The sequence below is a fragment of the Symphalangus syndactylus genome, chromosome 3 (assembly GCF_028878055.3).
Source record: "Symphalangus syndactylus isolate Jambi chromosome 3, NHGRI_mSymSyn1-v2.1_pri, whole genome shotgun sequence".
Lineage (NCBI taxonomy): Eukaryota > Metazoa > Chordata > Mammalia > Primates > Hylobatidae > Symphalangus > Symphalangus syndactylus.
The window spans coordinates 14957635-14966698 of NC_072425.2; the positions used below are offsets into that span (position 1 = coordinate 14957635).

At 46.6% G+C, this 9064-nt stretch overlaps 1 protein-coding gene across 1 annotated transcript; it reads left to right on the forward strand.

The window, feature by feature from the left end:
• The first annotated feature begins 15 nt into the window (after positions 1 to 15).
• Positions 16 to 8665, forward strand: C3H9orf78 (chromosome 3 C9orf78 homolog). The gene is made up of 10 exons (XM_055270743.2): positions 16 to 216; positions 598 to 657; positions 1966 to 2017; positions 2159 to 2229; positions 3670 to 3747; positions 4579 to 4776; positions 6410 to 6546; positions 6654 to 6752; positions 7717 to 7825; positions 8456 to 8665. Exons 1-9 carry the CDS (start codon positions 134 to 136, stop codon positions 7806 to 7808), a joined length of 870 nt encoding a protein of 289 aa, XP_055126718.1. The 5' UTR covers positions 16 to 133; the 3' UTR covers positions 7809 to 7825; positions 8456 to 8665.
• Positions 8666 to 9064: the final 399 nt, after the last annotated feature.

A 9064-nucleotide genomic window follows, 5' to 3' on the forward strand; every position in this document is an offset into this window, starting at 1 on the left:
GTTGCCACGCGGGCTGTGCGTGCCGGGGGAGGGGCCAGACGGGGCAGGCGCTCTGACCGCTGTGCGGCGCGCCGGAAGCAGCCTGGGCAGCTGCGCAAAGGCGCGGCGGCTGGACAGCTGGGCCGTTGTCACCATGCCGGTCGTCCGGAAGATTTTCCGTCGCCGCCGGGGCGACTCGGAGTCAGAGGAAGATGAGCAGGACTCAGAGGAGGTTCGGTGCGTTTGGGGCGGGGCTCCCGTGGGCCTGGTAAAGATAGACTTGTTTGGGGGACTCACCACCGGCTGGGCGCTTCGTTGACATTGTTAACTGTGAGCTCGGGTGGTGGTTCCTTCTGCGGACGCAGAAATTGAGGCTCAAGGGGTGAGGCCGCCGCCTCAAGCCCGAACAGTTGGGAGAGATGCCTCCGTGATGCGCAGTGGCTCTGACTCCCGGTGGGTCTAGGCACAAGGTCGTCCTCTGGACCACTGTGCTGGTGGCTCAGTAGCTGGGCTGGGATGCCCTCGAAGGTGCCTTGTTGGCTCTGTTAGCTTTGGATTCCGCGGGGAATCACTCAGCTTATGCATTGCTTCTTCTTCTTCTTCTTCTTCTTTTTAAAGATTAAAACTGGAAGAGACCAGAGAGGTACAGAACTTGAGGAAGAGGCCCAACGGGGTGAGGTGGGTACCACGCGGGGAGGAGGAGGCGGCGGCGAGGACGACAGACACATCCGCGTCCGGGTCGCTGTCACAAATATCTCCTCAGACGTAGATTTTTCTCTTGACACACTATACACCTTCCACTGCCCGAATTGGAGAACAGCGTTCTTTGCGAATGTTTAACCAGGACATGCCCTAAGCTGTGTCGTCTTGGGGTGTGCTCCAGAGATACAGAAACAGGTCACTAACTCGCGTTTTTTATTAAAACCAATTAACTGTGAAATGCATATCGATCGTTAAGAGTTTGTATAATTTAGAAAAGTATAGTCAAGACGATAAAAAGCACCCATAATTCTCCTTTCCAGAAATGACCAGTGTTAACATTTTTTTTTCCTTGCAGAGCCACCCAAGAATGCACTGGTATTAATATTTAATACTCTTTCCAATCTGTTTTTTTCCTCTCTGTCTCTCTCAGATTGTGAACAACTTTCTTTTTTTTTTTTTTTGAGACGGAGTCTCGCTCTGTCGCCCAGGCTGGAGTGCAGTGGCGCAATCTCGGCTCACTGCAAGCTCCGCCTCCCAGGTTCATGCCATTCTCCTGCCTCAGCCTCCCAAGTAGCTGGGACTACAGGCGCCCGCCACTACGCCCAGCTAATTTTTCTGTATTTTTAGTAGAGACGGGGTTTCACCTGTTAGCCAGGATGGTCTCGATCTCCTGACCTCGTGATCCGCCCGCCTCGGCCTCCCAAAGTGCTGGGATTACAGGCGTGAGCCATCGCGCCTGGCCCAAACAACTTTCTATGTACTTTTATTCCCTGTTCTTTTCAACTCATTATGACATTGTGGGCATTCACCCATATTGTGGAATATTTTTCAGAAAGCCTTCTTAATGGCTGCATAATATTCCACCAGATGTGTGTATCATAATTTGTTAACAAATCCCCTATTTTGGGACATGTAGGTGATTTTGTAAATTTTTACTATCAAATAAGGCTGCAGTGGATATTCTCTTAAGTTTATCTTTAGCTGCACTTTCCATGATGAGAATATCTTAGAAATGAGATTTCCAGGCCAAGATAATGCCAAATGGCTTTACAGGAAAGTGGGAAAGTGTACCACTTCACCACCAGCACACCCTTCTTCCAGCATCTGTGGTGCTTGTTGAGCCCTGTCTTATGCTTATAGGCTTTTCCAGCCGGCTTGCCTACCCACCCCTCAAATCCCACCCTTGCACTAATGTTGCAATCTGCATACCTGAGAGGGTTCCTCCTCATCTCTGAATTATGCCATTTCTCTCTCTCCCTCTCCTTTTTTTTTGGTTTTGCTCAGTGCTGTGGCCTTGCTGGTGGGAGAGAAGGTACAAGAGGAGACCACTCTAGTGGTAAGTTATGGGGTCTTACCTGGGTAGTTATGGCAGCCCTCCCTGCAGTGCTCTTCAGTGAGTGAGCGTGCTTTACAAAAAAAAAAAATTCTACTACCATTTATTTAGATGCTTCCTCTTAACTGTGTTTGCTTTCTGCAGGATGATCCCTTTCAGATGAAGACAGGTGGTATGGTGGATATGAAGAAACTGAAGGAAAGGGGCAAAGATAAGTAAGTGCAGGACAAGCTTAGATGCAAATTCACCTTTAGCTGCTGCCTGGGTCTAGGTTCCCTCAGAGAGCTGGGGCCTGTAGCAGCAGCATTAGTGGGACATCCTGAAGCAGGTTTTGTGCTTTGCAAAGGGTATGTTATTTAAAAACAAAGAAAGCAAAAAGTCTTTAAAAGTTAACTTAGAGCCAAGTTGGTAGACTCCTTTTGTAAGAGTGTATTGTAGGCATGATGACTCATGCCTATTATCCCAGCACTTTGGGAGGCTGAGGTTAGCTTGAGTCCAGGAGTTTAAGACCAGCCTGGGCAACATAGTGAGACCCCTGTCTCTACAAAAAAAAAAAAAGTATATATACACACACACACACACACACATATATATACATACACACATATATATATACATATGTGTATACACATATATATATACACACACATATGTATATATATGTGTGTGTGTGTATATATCTGGGTGTGGTGGCATGTGCCTGTTATTCAGGAAATTAAAGAGGGAGAATCGCTTGAGTCAGGGAGGTTGAGGCTAGAGTGAGCCGCGATCACACCACTGCACTCCAGCCTGGGTGACAGAAAGACCCTGTTCAAAACAATAAAATGAGTGAAACAATGGGGAAGTTTCATATAAAAACAATTAACAAAAATAATACATTCAGGCCAGCTGAGGTGGCTCATGCCTGTAATGCCAGCACTTCAGGAGGCTGAGGCAGGCGGATTACCTGAGGTCAGAAGTTCGAGACCAGCCTGACCAACATGGTGAAACACTGTTGCTATTAAAAATACAAAAGTTAGCTGGGCGTTGTAGTGGGCACCCGTAATCCCAGCTGCTCAGGAGGGTGAGGCAGGAGAATTGTTTGAACTCGGGAGGCAGAGGTTGCAGTGAGCCGAGATTGTGCCACTGCACTTCAGCCTGGGCGACAGAGTGAGGCTCCGTCTCAATAAATAAATAAATAAATAAATCAAACATTCAAATAATTCAAAAATTTAAAAAATAAAAGTATACTGTGTACTTTTGTGACAACTATATAGCATTTACATTGTATTTGGTATTATAAGTAATCTAGAGATTATTTAAAGCAGATGGTAGTGTGTGTGTAGGTTAGATGCAGATATACTATTTTATGTAAGGGACTTCACTATCTGCAGATTTTGGTATCCTTGAGGGACACTAGAACCAATCCCCCATGGATACCTAAGGATAAGTGTATCCACTCAATCCTTGGAGGTATCACTAGCAGCCAACAGTTTGCTTGCATATATTTCTAGAGTTTCTTTTCTTTACATATACTATGGCATTTTTTTTTTTTTTTTGCCAACTGTAAATAGGATATTATAAATGCTTGTGTCTTTGTTTTCTTCTTAGAACATAAAACTCAGCCTCATTGAGTTGTGACTTGAAAGCTTTGCCTCATTGTTCTCTCCCTTCAGGATCAGTGAGGAGGAGGATCTGCATCTGGGGACATCGTTTTCTGCAGAAACCAACCGAAGGGATGAGGATGCAGACATGTAAGTGTCAGTCTGTTTGGCTGTGAGCAATTGGGGCTGGACTCCAGTCAGAGTCCAAGATATTCAGTCAACAGATGACATTTCTAGAATTTTCTAGAAGATGTCAAAGTTGGCCCCTCTCTTTCTACTTCCCAGCTTAAGAACTTTGAAAACCTCTTAAAAGGTCTTTTCAGGCCAGGCACGGTGGCTCTCGCCTGTAGTCCCAGCACTTTGGGAGGCTGAGGCAGGTGGATCATCTGAGTTGGGGAGTTTGAGACCAGACTGACCAACATGGAGAAACCCCGTCCCTACTGAAAATACAAAATTAGCCGGGTGTGGTGGCGGGCACCTGTAATCCCAGCTACTCGGGAGGCTGAAGCAGGAGAATTGCTTGAACCTGGGAGGCGGAGGTTGCAGTGAGCCGAGATCTCACCATTGCACTCCAGCCTGGGCAACAAGAGCGAAACTCCGTCTCCGAAAAATAAAAAATAAAAACTTCTTTTCAAAGGTGGTTTCATGACTAGTAATATTTCCCCAAAACATTGCAGGGATAAAACATGGGCTTGCCCACTTTTTATTTTGCCAACAAAGCTATTGGCAAACTATCATCTTTCTGTCTTCAAAGAACCTTGTACATCATAACACCAATAGATTAGTGGGACATAACCTCATAGGTTGGTGCTTCTTTAAGTAGAAAATTTCTAACTTGATGAAAAAACTCAAGTCATTTTTTTTCTCGTTTCTCCATGGACTGTCACTGGTCTGTGGGCCAGTGTTGGGGACCACTGATTTAGAGGACACCTGGTGTGTTTTTCCCGCCCCTCCCTGAGGCCTCTGGGTTTCTCACTTCAGGATGAAGTACATTGAGACAGAGCTAAAGAAGAGGAAAGGGATCGTGGAACATGAGGAACAGAAAGTGAAGCCAAAGAATGCAGAGGACTGTCTTTATGAACTTCCAGAAAACATCCGTGTTTCCTCAGCAAAGAAGACTGAGGAGATGCTTTCCAATCAGATGCTGAGTGGCATTCCTGAGGTGGACCTGGGCATCGAGTATGTTTGAGACCCCTAGGCAGAAGACACAGTGCTTTCCAGTTAAAAGTTATGGGGGACAGGCCAGGCGCGGTGGCTCATGCCTGTAATCCTAGCACTTTGGGAGGCTGAGGCGGGTGGATCATGAGGTCAGGAGTTCAAGACCAGCGCGGCCAAGATGGTCGAACCCCGTCTCTACTAAAAATACAAACATTAGCTGGGCATGGTGGCAGGTGCCTGTAGTCCAGCTACTTGGGAGGCTGAGGCAGGAAATTGCTTGAACCCTGGAGGTGGAGGTTGTGGTGAGGTGAGATCATGCCACTGCACTCCAGTCTGGCAACAGAGCCAGACTCCATCTCAAAAAAAAAAAGGAAAAAAAATTTATGGGGGACAGGTGTGGTGGCTGATGCCTGTAAGCCTATAATCCCAGTACTTGGGAGGCCAAGGCAGGAGGATCACGTGAGGCCAGGAGACCAGCCCGAGAAATACAGTCAGATTCCTGTCTCTACAAAAAATTTAAAAAATTGGCCAGGCGCGGTGGCTCACGCTTGTAATCCCAGCACTTTGGGAGGCCGAGGCAGGCGGATCACGAGGTCAGGAGATCGAGACCACAGTGAAACCCCGTCTCTACTGAAAAATACAAAAAATTAGCCGGGCGTGGTAGCGGGCACCTGTAGTCCCAGCTACTCGGAGAGGCTGAGGCAGGAGAATGGCATGAACCCGGGAGGCGGAGCTTGCAGTGAGCCGAGATTGCGCCACTGCACTCCAGCCTGGGCGACAGAGCGAGACTCCGTCTCAGAAAAAAAAAAAAAAATTTTAAAAATTAGCTAGGCTCTCACTTGAGCTCAGGAGTTGAGGCTACAGTGAGCCATGATTGCACCACTGCACGCCAGCCTAGGTGACAGAGTAAGACCCTTTTTTTAAAAAAAAAAAAAAAAAAGGCCAGACATGGTGACTTGTGCCTGGTATCCTGGCTCTTTGGGATGCCAAGGTGGGAGGATCACTTGAGCCCAGGAGTTCAAGACCAGCCTGGGCAATGTAGTGAGACCCCATGTTCTTAACTGTGTCCTTAGAATCCTACAAATACAAATGAGATTGTCCCTGGCAGGTTGTTGCTAGAAGTTTCGCTGAAGGCTTGATCAGAGTAGTAAGGGCCCCTGACTGCTGGAAGCAAAAGTGGTTCTTTAGCCTGTTACAGCTGTTCAGCTGTATCAGGCCCTTTATTATTCTGTTTTCTTCTAGCAGGAGCCATGTTAAAGGTCACCCACCCCTTTGCCCCATGATCCTTCTTAAAATATCCACTTTAAAAGGGGATTGTTATGGAAAAAGTACAATTGTCAGAATAATCTTTTGGTACAGTAGAAAGCTGGGAGGCTTCTGGGCTCTTTTCTGGCCTTACGAACTTTGAGCCTTAAGCATTTTACTTCTCTGAAGCTCAATTTGCTCTTGATCAGAAGAGCAGAGTAACTGTGGTTCTCCGACCGCCATGAGAGTTCGGTGAGAATGTGACTACAAGTGTGCTTGATAAAGTGGAGAGCTGTGCCTCAGGACACATGATTTTCTTATGTACTGCTGGGCTGCCAGCCTCACCACTCATGTCTGAGTAGTAAGGTGCTATCATCATCTAAGTGGTGTGGTTTCTTTCTCTCCATAGTGCTAAAATAAAAAATATAATTTCCACGGAGGATGCCAAGGCCCGTCTGCTGGCAGAGCAGCAGAACAAAAAGAAAGACAGTGAGACCTCCTTCGTGCCTACCAACATGGCTGTGAATTACGTGCAGCACAACAGATGTAAGCCCCTCAGGGAGAGCAGTCTTGCCCCCATTCCCCTATTTGGGCTGAGGTCCCTAGGAACCTCATGTTCTGTCTAACATGTACCCTGGTCTCTTTGGGTCCAGTTTATCATGAGGAGCTCAACGCGCCGATACGGAGAAACAAAGAAGAGCCCAAGGCCCGGCCCTTGAGAGTAGGCGACACAGAGAAGCCAGAGCCTGAACGTGAGTGCAACAAAGGCCTCGGGGCTGCCTGGAGTGCTCAGCAATGCGGGAACCCATGGAGGCAGGATGCAGCGGGGGACAGGGTGGAGCTTAGCATTGGAGCTGGGACATCTGGGTTCCAGTCCATGCTCTGGACCATGACTATGTGCCTTCCCCTTTCTAAGCCTCAGTTTCCTCATTGGAATCCTAATAGAACCTACCTGTTAGGATTGCTCTGAGAATTCACTATCAAGCATACTATCTCATATTCTCAAGCACAGTAGAGACTCAAGAAGTTAGAAAATTTCAGTAAGGACAAATAAAAGCTACTCATAAGGTTAGCTGGGTGCAATGCCTCACATTTGTAGTCTCAGCTGCTGGGGAAGCTAGGGCAGGAGGATTGCTTGAGACTAAGAGTTCAAGGCTGCAGTGAGCTATGATTGGACCAGTGCACTCTAGCCTGCGTGACAGAGTGAGACCACATCTTTTTTTTAAAGAAAAGAAAAAGGTATTGGCCGTGCTCGGTGGTCCATGCCTGTAATCCCAGCACTTTGGGAGGCTGAGGCAGGCAGATCATCTAAGGTCAGGAGTTCAAGACCAGCCTGGCCAACATGGTGAACCCTGTCTCTACTAAAAATACAAAAATTAGCCAGGCGAGGTGGCAGGTGCCTGTAAACCCAGCTACTCAGGAGGCTGAGGCAGCAGAATCGCTTGAACCCAGGAGTTGGAGGTTGCAGTGAGCTGAGATCATGCCATTACACTCTAACCTGGGCAACAGGGTGAGACTCTGTCTCAAAAAAAAGAAAAGAAAAGAAAAGAAAAAAAAGACAAATAGGTATCTACTGAGGCCCTACTGTGTTCACTGGGTTAGGCGCTGGGGCTCCTGTGGGGAAGGAAACAGGCAGTTGTCTTTGCCTGCACGGAGTAAAGTCTAGCAGTGGGTTCCAGCATGGCAAACCACCTTTCCTGTTCTTTTCCTTCTCAGGGTCCCCTCCTAACCGCAAGCGTCCTGCTAATGAGAAGGCAACTGATGACTATCATTATGAGAAGTTCAAGAAAATGAATAGGCGGTACTGAGCTGTGCAGAGTGGGATGTAAATATCACCTTCCTCTCCCTATATCCCTCCCATGAAAAATGGCTTCCTGGCCGGGCGTGGTGGCTCACGCCTGTAATCCCAGCACTTTGGGAGGCCGAGGTAGGCGGATCACCTGAGGTAGGGAGTTTGAAACCAGCCTGACCAACATGGAGAAACCCTGTCTCTACTGAAAACGCAGAAAAGTTAGCCAGGCTTGGTGGCGCATGCCTGTAGTCCCAGCTATTCAGGAGGCTGAGGCAGGAGAATCGCTTGAACCCAAGAGGCGGGTGAGCTGAGATTGCACCTTTGCACTCCAGCCTGGGCAACAAGAACAAAAAACTCTGTCTCAAAAAAAAAAAAAGGGAGAAAAATGGCTTCCAGGACAGAGCATGCTCATTTGCTAGCGGACAGTTCCAGAAACAGACCCTGTTAGTCCTACTTACCTGCTGGATTTTTCAAGCACTAAATTTATAACTTTTTGAAACAAAACAATGTGTAATTTTCCATTTGGGGGCAAACTCTATTCTTGTGAGCATTATTAAATCTTGTTTGTAAATATATTGTCTTTCTCTTAATATTTGCTCTGGGTCAGGAAGAAGCTGTTCATGGTGTGATAATACCCTTTAGATTGTGCTTTCATTATTACAGATGCATCATGTCTTCTGCTTTCACATGTCTGGGATGGGGTCAGAAATGCATCCTCCAGCTGACAGAAAAATCTAGGATGAGATCAGAAGGATACTGGTGTTTTCTGACTTTTACAAAATTACTTGTTTGTTTTCATTAAAAAAGAAAAAGCATAAACTATGTTTCTTACTACTATTAGAATTTAATTATTAAATTTCAAAATGAATCCAACCTTATTGTTTGTATTATGTTTCCTTATACCAACATCAGGTAATGTTTTCAAAGCCCATGGTTTGGGTAGCCTAAATGTAAAACTGAATTACTGAGATGGATTTTCTCATTTATTTCAAACAGTGAGCTATGATTGGACCACTGCAGCATAGACATGCTGCAACCTGCTAACTGTCAAGTACCTTCTTACCTGTGCCCTCGTTTTTCCTGAGGCATCCACATGGGTCCAGAAGAGGAAAGAGCAGATTGGCTGACTTCTGGGTGGATTTAGAGCAGGTATTGTGGTTACAGTGGTTTGGCCCAGGAGTCAGATCTGAGCCCACCTCACAGCTTACTAATTGTGTCCTTGGACAGATCCTTTTCACTCTTAGCCTCAGTTTTCTCATCTGTAAAATGGAG